This window comes from Mixophyes fleayi, chromosome 3 (genome assembly GCF_038048845.1).
Source record: "Mixophyes fleayi isolate aMixFle1 chromosome 3, aMixFle1.hap1, whole genome shotgun sequence".
NCBI lineage: Eukaryota > Metazoa > Chordata > Amphibia > Anura > Limnodynastidae > Mixophyes > Mixophyes fleayi.
Genome location: NC_134404.1, coordinates 254,841,144 through 254,859,883, shown reverse-complemented (window position 1 = coordinate 254,859,883; position 18,740 = coordinate 254,841,144). Strand labels below are relative to the sequence as shown.

The window sequence follows — 18,740 nt, the reverse complement described above, 5'->3', positions numbered from 1 at the left end:
CATTAATATAACATTTGTAAAATTATTATACAGGGGCTCTATACAGTTGCCAAAATGTACAGCAGAAGTCACAAATTACACATTAATTCTAAAATTTAACGAGGAAGTGCCTGCATTTGCGCCACTCAAAGGAAGCTGCTGTTATCCTTATCTTTAGTATCAAGGATAAACTTGGTTACCAGATCAGCTGGAGGCCCAACTAGTTTAGTGCATGTAACAGCAGGCTGAAGACTTTTCCCCATTAAATTGAATTTTCCCTTTAGGATGCGTAGAATGTAAAAAAAAAAAAAATGTATATGTATATGTATACAGAAAGCTGGTTTCTCTCACCATGGCAATGCAGAACTCTCTGGGATTTTCCTTTTCCATCCCATACTTCTCCAGTGCTTCAATAACGGCAAAATCTGCTGCATCGTTTGTGGACAACAAGATTGTTTTGTATGGGATGTTTGGTCTTAAACTGTCAGCATAAATCCTCAAAGTTCCCCCTAAAAAAATAAATATGACAAAACAGCTTACAGTACAACCTTTCTACAACATAAATGTAGAAAAAAAAAAATAAAGAACAAAAATGTACAAACCTATGAAATGTAAACAAATGTACTTGTCAAAACGGATACAATCAGAATGGTATGATACCTGCAGCATTCAGAAGCATTAAGGCTTTGTAAAATGCAAAGGCGTTTGATGGAGACACTCATTACGTACACTATGTTTCTTGCTCTGTTACATATGAGGCTAGAGTACAAAGCTTTCTCTACTCTTAGCTAGGGTTGTTGCTGTATTTTTATTTTTTATTTTTTAAAAAGCCCGTATGTACTAACCCACCCCATTAAAATCTGTCTACTTGTTTAGGAAATTTCTCTTTACAGCTGTATTTGGCTCAGAAAATGTCCTTCTGAGAGGCAACACCACCATTTTCTAAATACAGAAATTCAAATATATATATTAAAAAAAAAAAAATTAGACAGAATGTCAGCTATTTAGTTACCAGAGTCTGGACGGCCATCAGAGCTGCGAAACTCTTGCATTCTCTTTTCTAGCTTCTGTTGTCTCCGTCGTTTCATCACCACCTCTGGGTTGGATATTGTGCGGGTAAAACTTGTTTCCGGCATATCTTTGTAAACGTCTGCAGCCAAATGAGAGTTCTCACTAAAAAGAATAAAAAAATAATCTAATCTCTCACTCATTCTTTTTCTATTCTTTATATTATATTCAAATACACACACACACACACACACACACACACACACAATTCATCAACAGCAAAAAAGCCTTAGCATCTGCTAATTATAGAAATCTAATGCAGAAAAGTTGTTTATGCACAAAATAAAATTAGAAATTACAGCTTGCATGAAAATCACATTCTTCTGGACACATTCAAAAACAACCTGTTACACGATTTGGGTTTCAATTAAGTTTTCGCTATAATATTTTCCTTACTAGTATTTTTCATAAGAACAGTTATTATATAACCCTATTAGCTACCATCCAGTTTTGCAAATGGCATTGGACAAAAAAACACGAGGTTCTGTATATTGCATGTAAAATATTCCTTTGGCTTTAAAAATGTTTACATTTTGTGCATATCTGTTAAAACAAACAAATTTAAAGTGGATTTTTACATTGTACTTCGACGCTACAAATGGGTCTTCTACCTATAGGTCTATCGGGTATACATAAGATTATTACCTCCAGCTATGAAATAAAATCTCAAATAGTGACATTATCTAACTATTTTGTACACATTTGGAAATGTTGCAAATAGACATAAATCACGTTACCCTAGAATTAGGCATATTTATAAGTTTATTTACTAATAAGATGGAGAAATCTACTTGATAAAAGTATAGATATATTGCTCGCTTAGGGCTGGACAAAGCTCAAGAACCAAGCAGATCCAGTGCTTATTACATACAATCATGGCGAAAAGTTTTGAGAATGACACAAGTATTGGTTTTCACAAAGTTTGCTGCTTCAGTGTTTTTAGACATTTTGTCAGATATTGCTATGGTATACAGAAGTAAAATTACAAGCGTTTCATTAATGTCAAAGGCTTTTATTGACAATTACATTAAGTTTATGCAAAGAGTCAATATATGCAGTGTTGACGCTTCTTTTTGAAGACCTCTGCAATTCGCCCTGGCATGCTGTCAATCAGATACTGACTGATGGCCGCCCATTCCTGCCTAATCAATGCTTCGAATTTGTCAGAATTTGTGGGTCTTTGTCCACATGCCTCTTGAGGATTGATCACAAGTTCTCAATGGGATTAAGGTCTGGTGAGTTTCCTGCTCATGGACCCAAAATTTCGATGATTTGATCCTCAAGCCACTTCGTTATCACTTTTGCCTTATGGCAAGGTGCTCCATCATGCCAGAAAAAGCATTGTTCGTCACCAAACTGTTCTTGGATGGTTGGGAGAAGTTGCTGTTGGAGGGTGTTTTGGTACCATTCTTTATTCAAGGCTGTGTTCTTAGGCAAAATTGTGAGTGAGTCCACTCCCTTGGCTGAGAAGCAACCCCACACATGAACGGTCTCAGGATGCTTTACTGTTGGCATAACACAAGACTGATAGTAGCGCACACCTTTCCTTCTCCGGACAAGCATTTTTCCTGATGGCCCAAACAATCTGAAAGGGGATTCATCAGAGAAAATGATTTTACCCCAGTCCTCAGCAGTCCAATCCCTGTACCTTTTTGCAGAATATCAGTCTGTCCCTGATGGTTTTCCCAGAGAGAAGTGGCTTCTTTGCTGGCCTCCTTGACACCAGATCATCCTCCAAAAGTCTTCACCTCACTGTGCGTGCAGATGCACTCACACCTGTCTGCTGCCATTCCTGAACAAGCGCTGCACTGCTGGTGCCCGATCCCGCAGCTGAATCAACTTTAGGAGACTGTCCTGGTGCTTGCTGGACTTTTCCGGGCTCCCTAAAGCCTTCTTCACAACTATTCTCGCCTTGAAGTTCTAGGAGATCCGATAAATGGTTGATTTAGGAGCAATCTTACTAGCAGCAATATCCTTGCCTGTGAAGCCCTTTTTGAGCCAAGCAATGATGACTCCATGTGTTTCCTTGCAGATAATCATGGTTAACAGAGGAAGAACAATGATTTCAAGCACCACCCTCCTTTTGAAGCTTCAAGTCTGTTATTCTAACTCAATCAGCATGACAGTGTAAAACTCCAGCCTTGTCCTCCTCAACACTCTCACCTGTGTTAACGAGAGAATCACTGACCTGATGTCAGATGGTCCTTTTGTAGCAGGGCCGAAATGCAGTGGAAATGTTTTTGGGATAAATTTCATTGTCATGGCAAAGAGGGACTTTGAAATTAATTGCAATTCAGCTGATCACTCTTCATGACATTCTGGAGTATATGAAAATTGCCATCATAAAAACTGAAGCAGCAGACTTTGTGAAAAATAATATTTGTGTCATTCTCAAAACTTTTGGCCCTGACTATACTGGATACTCTCTATGCATCTCAATGGATGCCTCAGTCTATTTGCCAACTCTAAGTTTGTTCACCAATGCTCTCGCTATATCAATTCCCTGTTTTTCTCTTACCCAATTATCACTTTGTATAGATCGTTGTTGTATAGCTTAAAAAGAGTATACATTTGTTTTTGTATTCCACAAAAGAACAAACAGTTTCTGGAATTTACACTAGACCACTAAGATTTTGACAAGGGTGAAATATTCATGACGACAAGACAAGCACAAAATTAAAAAAAATAAAAATAAATAAAAAACCCACAAAAAAACAACAAACAAAAACCTGTACAGATCCAAGCCTTTATACAGGTTATAAAAGAAAAATGTATACATATGAAATGAAAAATGATGATCATACAGTAACATACTATGCATGTAAAGCTAACTTCCTTTGATTATGTGTGAAAAAATATGTATCATTAATTCCCCTGCTCACTCCAGCTTACTCTGATATCACTGCATGTCACACAACACTCAAGACTCAATAAACAATGCCGGCAGTATGCTAAAACCATTTGACCACATTCTTGGCAAAATGGACATTTGGAACACATCACAAATACAAGCCTTGATGAAACATTTCAAAACTGGTATTTAAATGTATCCCATCTGACCGGTCTCTCTCGAACAGTTTAGAACAGATAAAATGTATCTTACATGGGGTGAAGTAGAGACCTTCAATCAAATTAAAAATACTTTGCATGCACACATTCCAGTGGTAACAAATGTTAACCAATGAATGGGAAAATTTTGGCAATTGGGTCAATTGTGGGAATAATTCATTTTTTAAATAAAATCCATCTAAACTGTAGGTGAAAATTATACTGTGGACATCACTATGACTACAAAACATAGGTCATGGATAATGAGTATAACTTACAGGGTGCTGTAATGTGCAAACCTTACTGCATGTACCAAGTAGATTTTTTTTGGTAGTAATATCAGAACCTCAGTTAGACATTATGGCGTTCATACACACTGAAACTTGCAAGCGCTGATTGCACAACAAACATTTCTTGTTCTATTGCTAGTATCAATGTGTACACACCATGCACATGCCAGAGATCAATGATTAAGCTGCATTCACAACATAAATACACTGCTGTGGAAGCTTACAAAATTATCCACTCCCTAGGAGACCCACATTTAATCATGTGTACCACTGTAATATATCACACAACACTCCCGTAGCAACAGATTATGTAGACCCATGTTCTCAAATCAATATACAATATACAATCAATATACATAAAATAAGAAATTAAATCAGATCAAAATATGGTGACACGTACGATTCATCCTTCAAAGGAGGTCCATCTTCTCTATCGGTAAATAACCTCATAGCTTCTTTCTCTCGTCTCTTTTTTTCTTTCTTTTCCTTTTTAGAAAGGGTCCTCTTGAAATTGTGTATTACCCCTTCCTTTTCCTGTTTTTCAGGTCCATTACTCTGAGACTTCTAGCATCAAAACAAAAAGATCTAAATTGCTAAATCTGAAAGGTTAATAAATTAGAAAGGCAGCTCATAAAACAGTCTAGACCTATAAACTAAACACCACATCAGAAAATAAGTTTACATTCCCTGAATAGTGGCTCACTATGCAATTTATGGTTCTACTGGGCAAATTTAAAGTGGAGAAGCCATGATAAGAGGGACACTAAATCTATTTAGAGAGACTATAGGGAGGATTCCTCAATACTATGGGATCCACACCAGGAGATCATATAGTGTGTGACTCTGGACTAATGCAAACAAACACAGCAATAAAAGTGTTTCTACTATTATTGAAACATTAAAGGAGATATATCACAAAAAATTCTTCTAATGTCATACTATAATGAAAAATAAAAGTTTTTGCAGTTTCCAATCAGTGTGACTTGATTTAATGCACACAAGATGTACATTTTTTATCCCCACTATTTTGAAGATATATTATATATCTTTAAGTATATTACAACATAGATTACTTTTTTCCAGATGTATTTGTATGATTTTTAATTATGTTTATTTAGAAGAGTTGTAAAATAACTACATTTCAAATCAGTGATTTTGAATTGAATCCTTAATGGACTCATGATCCAATTTGTGGACTGCCACAACTAATTTCTTGAGACATCATCCATACAAGTTGGATTTATGAAGCAATGACTTATTTTAATGCTCAAAATTTTTTTTTATTATTATGTCTTCCCACTGATCTAGTGTCACACTTTAACTGATCCACTCTTATTTTTTTTTGTATAGTTATGCAGAACCCTCCTATTTGATTATTTTCTATCCAGGACGGATTTATAATTTTTGTTTTGGTAAAGCCCTTGTGTTTATCTTTTATGAGAAGACATACTGTACATGTACAGACATACATGTAGGTTTAAAAAGGTCCCATAAACCCCAAACTTCCATCCCTAATCTATTCCTGGAATTGCAGGACTTTGGTTCTCTGTCCGGATATAAAGTGAATAATTCCAAATCAGAGGTGCTTGATCTACACCTTCCGACCCACATTAAGAAACTGTTGGATCTCCATTTAGATTTCAAATGGCGTCCTCGGGCAATCCGATACCTTTTCATCACAAATTCTTATGATACTCTTTTCCAAGCCAACTATCCCCCATTACTTTTTCTTATCAAACAAGATCTACATACCTGGAATTCCCTTTCACCTCGTGGTTCGGGAGAATCAACACCATTAAAATGAATGCATTCCTAGGATGCTGTACTTATTTCAGACCCTACCTGTGTTAAAGTGCCAGACTCTTTTTTCATGCTCTCTTCAGTCTCTGTAGCAAATTTGTGAGGAATGGTAAAAAACCCAGACGTAGCAGGCTCTATCTGGTTGAATCCAAACACAATGGGGGCTTGGGCCGTACTTTATTTGATAAATACTACCACGCCACGCAACTGAGCCACCTTGTCTCTTGGTTGACACCTTTAGGTGTTAAAAGTGGTTGGATATTGAAGAAGCGTTGTCCACAGAATTGGAGGTGAGATTTTTTTACATTGGAGTATCAGACTAGCCTCAACCTACACTACCTTTCCATTCGCTTTACCTTGGAGATATGGAACAAACTAAACAATGTGAACTGGCCCCCTTTATGGACCTGTGTGAGAAATATGACCTCCCCAGCAACCTATACTACTACTATATCCAATTGAAAAGCTTCATACAAGCCCAGACACAATCATCTAAACTTCATCCCTCAGCACAGTTTGAATGCCATTGTATTTAGAACCCAGGGCGTGGAAGCTATATTTCGATTCGGTCTACAGTTCTCTTCTGTCCTCCTCATCCCCCTCACATGGAACCATTTGAACAGGCATGGAAGCAGGATCTTGGAGTAGAATTGGGCGAGGAGGGATGGTCGTTCATTCGGCAATGGATGCAGGGTCTTCCATTAATAAAGCTATTCAGGAAAATACTTCTAAAATTTATACTAGATAGTACATGGTCCACACGAGATTGCACTCTATTTACCCTCACACCAGTGATCTTTATTGGCACAACTGTGGATTACCAAGAACCTTCCTCCATATTTGCTAGGACTGCACACTCATATCTAGATTTTGGGATGATGTCTTACCCTTGATTAATCAGGTTACTACAACTAATATGCCTAAAGATCCTCTATCTGCGCTCTTCTGTCAACCTTTCATGGGGGGTCCCAACTCACCGGATAAGCTTTTCCGCCACATATATAACGCAACTAAACTTCAGGTAGCCAGTGACTGGAAGAAAGCCTTGCAGCCCTCTAGAGCTGCTGTTCTAAACAGAATCTGCCACACTGTCTCCATGTAATATGTGACGAGCCTCCTCGGTGACACTGTTCCTGCCTTTCATAAAGTTTGGGGCCCCAGGTACACTCTAAGCCCCCTGTGCCCCATTCTCTCTATTTTCACCTTTCATCTTCTATTCCTTGACTGTCTTTCTCACTTGTTAAATGTTGCTCTTCACTTTTACTATCGACAATGCTGTACCTATTTTTCCCTTTCTACCTCTCCTCATACTTCAATTTACATTCCCCCCTTATTTCATACGGGCAACAGCAGCCACCCGGAGGGGACGTGCCTCCTAAGTACTGGTGCCCATATCCCACTCTCCCCTGTTCCCTTCAAATCCAAAAAACAAACAAAAAAACAAAAACAGCAGCTGTCTCTCACATCTCAGGCGTCCCTATCTCTACATGGTGTCTCTTTTGGCTTTATAGATTTCTCTATTGACAATGCTAGATCACAAACATGCAGCGCTCACCAGAGTTTTACACTGTTGTTGAATTATTCTGATCATACATTATGTATACCCTGTTTATGCTCCTTCCTTGTATCTCTTGTCAATCATATTTAACACATTCAATTACCTTTATTACCTGCTATTATAAATAAAAAGCAAAAATAAAAAAAAAATGCCTACGATAAAATCCTTCTGGTCTATTTCGCACAAATAAATTCCACTCAAGAAGATTTAGATTTAAGTCCCTCTTTAGCAGCTGAACATATGCATCAATCTATTAATTTAAAACACTGCTCAGATCTCCTGTTAAGGAAAGAGCAAAGTAAAGCCAAAACTGATAAGCAGAGGACCAGGAGCATTTGGTGATCAGGTGTGAAAATGTTAATGTTTAGTCGGGTGGATTATTTAAAAGCGCTATTATTAATAATGGAGTACAAAAGAAAAACCCGAAACAAAAAAATTCAACTATTTCTAATATCATAATCTGTATTCTGTAGGTATGAAGGACATGTACCTTTGGAGGAAGAATGTCATTCTCATTCTTGAGCACAAACCTTCCTTCACGGTCATCCTTATTCCAGTTAAGTTGAACCACCAAAGGCTTCTCATCAACATCAAGTCTTCTTTCTTCTTCAAAACATCAAACCGTAAATTAGAAGGAGAATAAAAAGCCAAAATTCTTCTTCATGTAATAAGGATCTCATGAAGACACAATTTAATAAGGTCATTTCAAAATTAAAACATTTTTAGATATTTAATATTAACAAGCAAGATATCAGGTCATGTGAACTTGTCAAGCACCAAACATATTTAACCTAAATTGCTTGTTTGTAAAGATATTACTGTGTAAAGACCTTGACTGCACCATTCAACTGACATTAATGAAAAGTTGAAGCACACAAAAGATAATACGACTGCTAATTTTCCAAACCTAAGTCCGTACTCATGCTTGAATAAAAAAAAAAAAATCATAAATGAAACTGCTACATGTTGACAGGAAAGATGCAAGGAGAGAGCCACAAAGATAAGATTATTAAATGCATATGTGGAAGGGGGTGGGATGGCACATATGTGGAACAGTAGAAACAGACATACTGTACATAAATAAATTCATGTGAAAGGATTTTTTTTTGTTTTGTAAAGCATCACTGTGCTCTGCAATGCCGGACACGGGGGCAAATATGACATATATAAAACAGGGGCAAAGGGTAGACAAAATAAATGCAAACCTACATATTAAAACTTTTTCTCCACCACCATGACCGGGAAGTCCGCTCTCACGTTTTGGATAATCCACTCCTAATCTCGGTCAGAAAAATTTGGCATATACTACGACAAATTCCACCTAAATCCCTACAAATCCATTCATTTATCCTTTGTTGCAAGTCCTGTCTTCCAAAATGGCATAGCGACTCATCCCTTCATTACATGGGATCTGGGTGGCTTATGTTCGGTTGGACAGCTGTTAGACAAAACCTGTAAGAAACCTCTCGATATTCCCAAGAAATTGGCTCGTTCCCTTTTCTGGGCCCTTGTGGTGTCTCCTTTAACCAGACCCAACACTATGCTAGTAAAATTATTTCATTATTCTCCAAAGTCGATTGGGATAATCCCCTTGACACTTTTTCTGTATGTCCCTCCTCAAAGGAGAGCACATCTTTTTAAGAAATGTATTAGATAATACTATTAAATCAGGTCTGAGCCAATGGTTAACAAATTATCCCCAACTGAGTGAAGCCTTATTACTCAAAAGTTTGAGCACTTCAATTAAACTTCTCCCTGCCTCCACATATGTGAAAATGTTACTCAATATTTTCCACAGAGGCTATCTTTTACCTCACCGTAAAAATATTGTAGGCATCCCTAATGATTAATTGCCCAAAGTCTGGCGACCTCACTGCTTTTGGGCTGGTCACATCATTAAGGGCTTCTGGACCTGCGTGTGGAGATGCACAATGGCATAATTGGTGAATTTGCTGCTTAGACCAGAATGGGCGATTGTGAGTATTTTGCCCTAGCATGTGAAAACTTACACAGAAAGTACGAAGATATTAATTGCAATAATGGCAGCGGCTAGAATGTGTGTCCTCCACATGTGGATCCAGAGCTCTCCCCACATTTAAGCTATTTAGAGGGAAAAAAAAATGTTCGTCATTATGTGGATGAATTGGTTGGAGGTGTCCCTCCAGAAAGAAAACACGTAAACTCCCCGAGACCTGGGAAAGCTGTATTAATACAATGTCTACTCCTTTGAGAGAGCAGCTGTGCGAGTGCTTTCGCCAAACAATTTGGTATGAAACTAGAGCATTTCGACTAGTTCTCCCGATTTACCTCTAATGGGTGAATGTTTCCTCAGACTCTGTTCTCCCTGCGCCTTTGGTCTCTATCGAATTTGTATAGAAATGACTCTCCTGATTTTCCCTTGCTTTGCTGGTTGTGAAATGTCCTCTCCTCTAAACTTAGGGGGTGACTGCGTGTCCTGTGTATAGTCCTTGGGGTAAAAAGTTCCCATGAAAGTTCTCTGTATTGACCCTTAATGTATTTGTACATAGTAATCATATATCCTCTTAGACGCCTCTTTTCTAAAGTAAACATGCCTAAACTGGCTAACCTTTCCTCATAACTTAATGACTCCATGCCTTTTATCAATTTTGTCGCCCTTCTTTGAACCCTTTCTAGTTCCAAATTATCTTTTTTATAGTGGTGCCCAGAACTGTACTGCATATTCAAGATGAGGTCTTACCAGCGATTTAGAAAAGAACTGATTGCTCATACATTCTATATCAATTTAAGAAAAATGAAAGATATATGGAAAAACATTTTTTGTAACTGAATCTTTAAATATTTAAAATCAAAACATTTTTTTCATTATACAACATGCATTTGACAGTCAATAGTTATAGGAACTCATTTATACTAACTTACTTCATATACATAATAGGATAGTAAAAATAATACTTTAAAAAGATTTCCAGCACAGAAATCAGAGACTCCCCTGGAAAAAATAAATAGTATGTACTGGAGCCCTACAGTAACATAAATGAGGTTAGCCATATTTAACTGCAGTACATTAAATAAAAAAAAATAAAAAAAATAAAAAAATAAAATAAAAAAAAGATTGTACAAAGTCTTCATCACATCGTTTTACTATATTTTAAATGGACACAATTAACCTGCAAACTAGGCCTAATGTGGATCCTAATTATAATACACTCACCCCCACTGACATGCACTTCATATAAAGAATATCGGGGTGACGACAACATCCTCATATCAGGCCGGAACTTTTCTGCTAAGGTTTCTATGACGTCCTGTGTTGTGGCCGTACTGGAGACTCTGATGCATTTTGTAGCAAAGTTTCCAGCAGCTTTATCTTGGAAATAAAATCTCATGACTCCATGGAACTCCAGCTCCTGAAGATAATAGAGACATAATATACATTAGAAAAAGAAAAAAAATGTAGACCCATTTCTAACTTAGTTTCTATTTTGTCTATTTTGGATCCAATGCTCCATCTAATTTTTGAAACAGGTAAGCAAACAAAGAACTGTGCACAATTGTATTTCATTGCACACAGGTTAAAAGTTGGAATGGTTATACATAAAAGCAAAGCTCTATTTTCTTTCAACACAAAAAAACCCCAAAAAAACACAACATTCACTACAAAATGTACTAACATACCACATCATGCCAAGAAAATGACCAGCATTTTACAGCTCAAAGTATAAAATACACACACACTTGCTAAATACATAAATAGTTGACAATATTTACCAAAACTATCTCCCAACCCCAGGGTAGTGTCACCACTCCTGGCATTCTACAACCCTAGTATTTATAAATCAATAAATAATAAAAAAATAAAAAAAAAGTCGTTTTTAAATGACGACAAACTTTTCCTCATAATTTTACTTTATATTACTTATGTCACCTGCCAAAAATAAACAAAAAGAAAACAGAAGTGATTAAAGATAAATACATCCCGGAAGCTTTTCACTAATGAATAACGCATCTCAGGTGAACAAAAGATCCGTGCGTGTCCTATTTATGCCAACTCCTGCACTGAATGAAAATAAAATTATACTTCAGGCACTGAGACATCAGTAACGCTGCATCCATTACACCAATGCTCAGAAATGTGGCTTGCAACAAAAGAATCAAAATGTATTTAAGATCTACTCAAGCCATTTCCACAAATACTTTAATAGACTTTTTCCCCCCACCATGGCCTAGGTGGATCAAGCAACATTTAGACAAATTAAGCACTGCAAAAAAAAAATAAAAAAAAAATCTGGAACATGTATACATAACATACATGAAATAACTGGCGTCTTTAAACTTAAATATGGCAGAGACTGCTTGACAAACTTGTGTATGAATCAACATAGTGCATTTCCATAAAGCAAGGGAAGCACAGTAGCAGCTAAAATGACTATTCTGTGTTTCCCACTGGGTAATTCCACAGCAAATAAAACACCTTACATTCTCAAATTTCAATTAAATTTGGTATACTAAATGCTGCCATGGGTGTAAAGAAAACCCCCAAATCTTAGGCTGCACTGGTTGGAAGTTATATGCCTTTACAGCTGCAATTTTTTTATGGAAAGCTTGCTGTTAACGGTTTTTTAAATTGTAATTGCATGGGCTTTCATATGATATAACACAGCATTATGCTTCAAATCAAAATTAAAAATTTAAAATATTCAAAATCAAGATTTAGATTTTCTTAAAAAAAAGCCATATTTTGCAAATTAAACATCTCAAAAATTGTTCATACTGAGGTTAGTAAATCCCCAATTTATTTTGAGATCATGATAGGATCATCTGCTACAAGAGCTTTCAGTTTTGAGTGATTCATGAAAATTGTATTTATTGGAGGCACTACACATCTGAGAAATTAAAAAAACAATATTTTTCCCAGTTCATTAGAGGAATGTACGTTCCTCTTCAGCTGTGTTTGGGGATGAGATTTTATAGACAGCGCCTGTTCCCCCCTCTGCACAGGCGTGTAAACTTATGTGGAAAGATACTCTATGTGGAAAGACTTCAGTCGTGTTAAATAGGCCCGCCTTTTACAGGGACAGGTTAGCTTTCGGTGGTAACTAATTTAAGCCAACTGAAACCTTTCCTGACCCTTGACCATTTGTGTCGCAATTGAAAAAGCGGAGTGTTTAATTACAGTGGACTATCAGACTGGGAGAATGTGTGCTGCAAGCAGGGAGGAACAGCAACTTGGAGAAGGGGTGCTGGGAGGGAGAGAGCCAGCAGATTGGGAGCAACACTGTACTCACAACAACAAGCCTCAGTCACCTGGCCAGGCAGAAAAAAGGAGGCACAGCCCATGACCCTGATGCAGATCTCCACAGGTCAGTTGAGCATGTGATGGACTCCTCTAACCAGAGCTTAGCACATGCTCCTCTCACCCCTCAGCAGAGTCTCATGGGAATTATTTCCCCGGCAGCTCTGAGCCTGGTGTGTTGTTTAAATTGGTATTAAACAGTGTTTGCAGGGGTTGGTGTTTAAATTGGTTTAAAGAAGTAAAGAATAATAAAGATGGAGGAACTTTGCTGTTTTAACCCTTTTTAAAAAGGGGTTGGGAACGGTTTCAGGATGGATGTGTAAATATTTTCTGAAATGCCAAAAGCTGCAAAAGTTTGTGCCAGCTGCAGAAAACAACTTGGGCCACTTCGAAAAGAGCAAGAGGGTCATTGTTCAGTTCCTCAAGATAATGTAGTATCAGCTCCAACTTGCTGACATCAGAGGGTATGTAAATGCTGTCTAAGAGTAAAAATTGTTGCTCACATTTATTCTGGAGAAAGATGAATACATCGATGGAGTGAAAGTGACATTCCTCCATCACCATCTTTTTCATACCCAAGGAAGCCGGATGTTTTATGGATTACTATAATAGATGTTCTGTGTAAGGTGAATCTGTTAACTCCAATAGGTCGAATGTACACCCTTTCTGAAGTGGAAATACTAAAAATAAATGAAGCCTTCAGCCAGTTCCAACCCATCAAGTAGCACCATTCATCCAGAGCCGCAGCACCAAATGGTAATGATCTGTTGTAAGCTTTCTTATAATATATGAAAGACATAAAATTATCACAAATGTTTTAAATATTTCAATATTAACATATTTTGTCATTGTACAATATACATCAAAACAATTGTTTGTTTAAGGAGATAAATTAAAAGTAATGAACAGGCCTAGATAGTTCTCATTTTCATTATTTTAACAACAATTCAAAGTGAATGCTCCTGTAGCAGATGATCCCAAAATAAAACTTTGGGGATTTATTAACTGTATAAACAATTTTTGAGAGGTTTTTCAAAAATGTAAAAATATGGCTTTTGGAGAAAATCAAAGTTAGGATTTTGAAAATATTACATTTTTATTGAAACATACTGCTGTGTTATATATAATATGAAAGCCTATTAAAAGATTTAAAATGAGACCTAGCCCAATTCTCTAGCTCATTCAGGTGAGCTACAAATGCAATTTAAATAAACGTTAAAAGCAAATTTTTCATTAAAAAAGTGCCCCTTTAACGGCGTATAACTTCAAAACCAGTGCACATATCAGCCTAAGATTTGGGGGTTTTGTTTACACCCATGACCGCATTTAATATACCAAATGTCATTAGAACGTGAAACGGTTAGTTTGAAACCCTGTGTTGATTTGATGTGGTATAACCCCAATAGGGCACTGCCCTATAGATGTGGGATGAGTTTTAACTGTCTAATAGAGTGTTGAGTAAATATGTTAAGATTTGAGATACAGTGGAATGTCAAAGTAATGTTAATATATATTAACATTGATGGTAATATCTTAAAAGTAAAAAAAAAAAAAAAAAAAAAAAATCAAAAAAACACAGGTTTAGTCATTTTATTTTCATTCAGGGTTAAAACAAAAACAAGTGCCAGGTTGACACCGTCCTGCTAGAACAGCAGACACCAGCGTCTAAAATGACACCCCAGAAAGCAGAATGTATGGTCTGGTTCTTATACTTGCTCAGAGTGGGAACCAATTACAAATCATAACCCTTAGATTCTGGTTGCTTGAATAACTACTAGGAACCAGTGAAATAATCTTCCCTAGCCTACTAAGGCGTTGAGCTCAATTTATACTGAAGAACGCTTTGAAGGTAGCAAGAAGAGCTCAAACATTCCAAGGCCTTTAACAATGCTCATTTCCCAGAGGACTATGTAGTATGTACTTTAAACAAACATCCCAAGCAACAAGGCCTTACGACCTCTGAACTGTCCCACATTAAACAAATATGATCTATTTTGTGTAGTAAACATGCAGGGCCCTGTCAGTTTAGCAAGGTACTGCTGATAGGATAAATGCCGCTTTTTATTTAGAAAAACAGCAAATGCAATTTGGTTTTCCATCCTATCATGGCAATAATCGAACATAAGCCTAAAAATTAGTTACACTTTTAAACACACAGTGATCATTGGTGTCAGAAAATAAGCCTATTACTGTGTCTTATTTAATAGCGCTGACATATTACACCACGCTGTACATTGAGAGGATCATGACATAAACAAATGACATTAAATTACATGAAGCAGAAAGTAAAGATAGTCCTGCCCAAATGAGCTTATAGCCTAATAAGTCTATAGAACTTCCTGTCCTTAACCATCTGCAATGGTTTGGTCTGTTAATAATAAAACACTCCGTACAGTTAAGTGATAGGCAACCTGATGAGCGTCAGGAGCCAAATGGGCGCCCTCTACTCTTCAAAAGGGCAGTAGATTACCTTTTATTTTACTAATAACACTACATTTAAATGAGACACACACACACACACACACACACAGATCTGTAATAACATATCAGTGGGCATTTTAAACAAGTGTTAAAAGTTCTAAAACAAATCTGACAATAAAGTAGGAAAGAACTGGGTGATGCAGGTTAAGGCTTGGAGGCCCGCCTGTTGTCCATCACTGAACTACATATTACCCGCTCCATTGAAGTTCCCAAAATATATGGCCTACCACACGGACACACACTCTAGTCCAATTTAGTCCATAAAAGCAGTTTTCCCTTGAAGCCTGGAGAAGTAACTGTTACCAAAGAAGATTCGGAGTATAGCATATAAGGTATATACCACAATTAAGACAGACAGCAATATACGAGCTCCAACTCCTGCTGATAAATGCCAACATACATATAAAATGATGCTAGCTGCAAAGTTGATTGTTCTGCAGAGCATTTTACAGTGACCCATATTAAATGTCACAGCAAACAGCAAAAGAGAACAATGAAATAAAATGACGTAGAAGTTACAAAGAATTATGAGCAAGCCAAAAAAGAAAGGGAGATGTTTGCTTCAATGCACAGGTCAGTAAAATATTTACTTTATATTTATTATATAAAGAGCAATCCACAATTTTAGTGGTTAAAAAGTTATATTTGTTAGTCTATAGAGTTAAAAATAAATAATAAAAAAAAAGTTACAAATCAATATGCAGTGCATCAAAACATTCAGAACTACTGATGCACGATATATTACTGTTTGACTGTTGGAAAAGAATGTGACAGTCAGCAGCAGGTTTAGCCAGCATTAAACAGTTACAGTTTGAAAAGCAAATAGCATGTAATAGTGCACTGTAGTTCATGCATCATGATCACAGGGCATTTTAACCACTGCAGCCCTAGCCTCAAAAAAATGATATATGTGGCTAGAACTACTAAAATATACTAACTGCTGATAATCAAACTTCATAATAATCTAATTTATTGCCTGGGTCAAACTACATCACTGAGGGTTGATTTAGCAAAACTTCCAAAATTAAGAGTATAGGTGTTGCCCATAGCAGCCAATCAGATTCTCGCTAGCCTTAACCAGTACATTGTAGAAAATGATAGCCAACATCTGATTGGTTGCTATGTACAACACCTCCACTTTCCTTTTCAGAAGGTTTGATTAGCTGTTTTTTTCCTTTCTGTAGATCAGTGGTCAGGGAACCGGGATAAATTACCCCAAATGGGGTAAAAATTAATTTTCTAGGGGTAATGCTGCCGAGAGACACCGCCGGTGGGCATGTTATTTTTTTCCAATCACATAACCGCACGGCAGCTCCCAGCAGTATCCTCTCCTCCTCTCTCCCACTGAATGTCAGGCGGCCCGACGTCATTTTTTAGTGAGGATCAGAGAGGAGCAGTGGCAGAAGAAAACAAGACAAGAAGAACAGAGAAGAAGAAGAGGAGAAAAACTCAAAAGAAAAAGTAAAATAACAGAGGCACATAGAGAGGGGGGGTGGGACAAAACTATGGAGGCACATGGGGTGAGGGAAGTAAAAGACGGGGGAACAAAAGTATGGCATTCCAATAATTAATATAGGATTTCCTTCCTTTCAAATCAAGGGGATAAAGTCGGTGTATCTAAATATATTTTGGGGTAAAAGGTGTAATGGACAAAGGTAATAAAGTTCACTAACCCCTTCTGTAGATCAAAACAATTTGTAAAGAGTCTGAAGCTTATGTTAAACTTGCTATTTTTCATTTGTGGTTTTACAAAAAAAAGGAACATCCAGAGCTCACTTTTAGGATATATTTAGATTGTCGGAGGTTTGACATGCAAGAAAAAAGGCTTACTGTTTAATGGCAAAACAGTGAATACACTGTGGGCTAGGTAATTGTCAGATATTATTGATAGATTTATTTGCCCAGCCAAAATGTCATAAGCAGCAACTGACACTAATAGAGGAAATAGCATGGTGTGCCATATGAGTGTCCAAAGTAATTCCATAGCGCTTAATGCTACAGAAAAAGATTGCCAGTGTGACACTAGGTTAACTTTATGGACTTTCTTCAACCTCACTTTTTTAGGCAAATCAGCAACTGTCAAGATGTGTTTTCCCCAAAAATCACTGTAAATACATTCATAACAGCTTGAAATACTAAAACTACACTGGAGCACTGCGGCATCCACATTCTAGTGGCATTTTACTTTATTATTTGTTTAAACTGCAGCAATTATATTAAGCAGTGCTGTGCAGAGGATATGTAGTCATTCACATCAGACCTTACCCCATTGGAGCTTAAACTCTAACTTCCCTAGCACACACACATCCATGTCATCAGAATCCATTAAATTTACCAGTATGAGTTTGGACTTTGGGTAGGAAAATATAGGACTCAGAGGACACCCACACAAGCACATATAGAACATACAAACTCCACATAGATAGTCTACGTTAGTAAAACGTATGCTACTGTCAAATGCAGGATCACCAGCACACTCTATGGCATCAGTGAGGGAAATAGGTGGATTCATTAATAGCCTGCAGTCCACAGAAAAGCTGCAGTTCAAGATGTTAGACAAGCCTGCCAAGCACAACTGAACAAACGCTGCACAGTGTCCTATTGATTTGTGTGAATAAAGGGAATGTCTTCAGCCAAGTGTTTGTTGTTTAGCCTACATGCAGACAGTTAAATAAATTGGCATGACAGATGGTGCAGGAAGAATGACATCCTCACCAAAAAAAAAAACTACAACTATTGCTTGGGAAAACGTATGCCTCCGCTTCACTAAGTTTTGTAGTAGATATTAGCAAACAGTTTGAAAGAGAATACTACCACTTTTAAACATATATATATATATATATATATATATATATATATATATATATATATATATATATATATATATATATATATATATATTTATTATATAAACACAGTTTTCTTCATCAAAACTATTTATATAGCGCCAGTAATTCTGCAGCGCTGTACAGAGAACTCACATCAGTCCCTATTGGAGCTTATAGTCTAAATTCCCTAATATACACATAGGCACCCCAAGGGAGACCAAGGTCAATTTAATAGCAGCCAATTAACCTACTAGTATGTTTATGGAGTATGGGAGGAAACCCACTCAAACACGGAGAGAAAATATAATCTACACACAGATAAGGCCATGGTTGGAAATCGAACAGATGACCCAAGTGCTATGAGGCAGAAGTGCTAACCACTAAGCCACAGTGCTGCCCAAGTTAGTCATTGC

General features: G+C 37.0%; 1 protein-coding gene across 25 annotated transcripts in view; it reads right to left on the bottom strand.

Annotated features, from left to right (window-relative positions):
• Window positions 1-18,740, bottom strand: part of AFDN (afadin, adherens junction formation factor) — a 187,330-nt gene that overhangs the window by 144,469 nt on the left and 24,121 nt on the right. For 18 of the 25 annotated variants that reach the window (XM_075203419.1, XM_075203430.1, XM_075203435.1 and 15 more), the window contains exons 2-6: window positions 10,937-11,132; window positions 8,234-8,349; window positions 4,786-4,949; window positions 992-1,152; window positions 331-488 (exon numbers count right to left, since the gene is read on the bottom strand). In XM_075203419.1, coding sequence (XP_075059520.1) covers window positions 331-488; window positions 992-1,152; window positions 4,786-4,949; window positions 8,234-8,349; window positions 10,937-11,132 — 795 coding nt within the window. The remainder of the gene's footprint in view (window positions 1-330; window positions 489-991; window positions 1,153-4,785; window positions 4,950-8,233; window positions 8,350-10,936; window positions 11,133-18,740) is intronic. The other 7 variants (XM_075203421.1, XM_075203439.1, XM_075203440.1 and 4 more) reach the window with 1 other exon arrangement.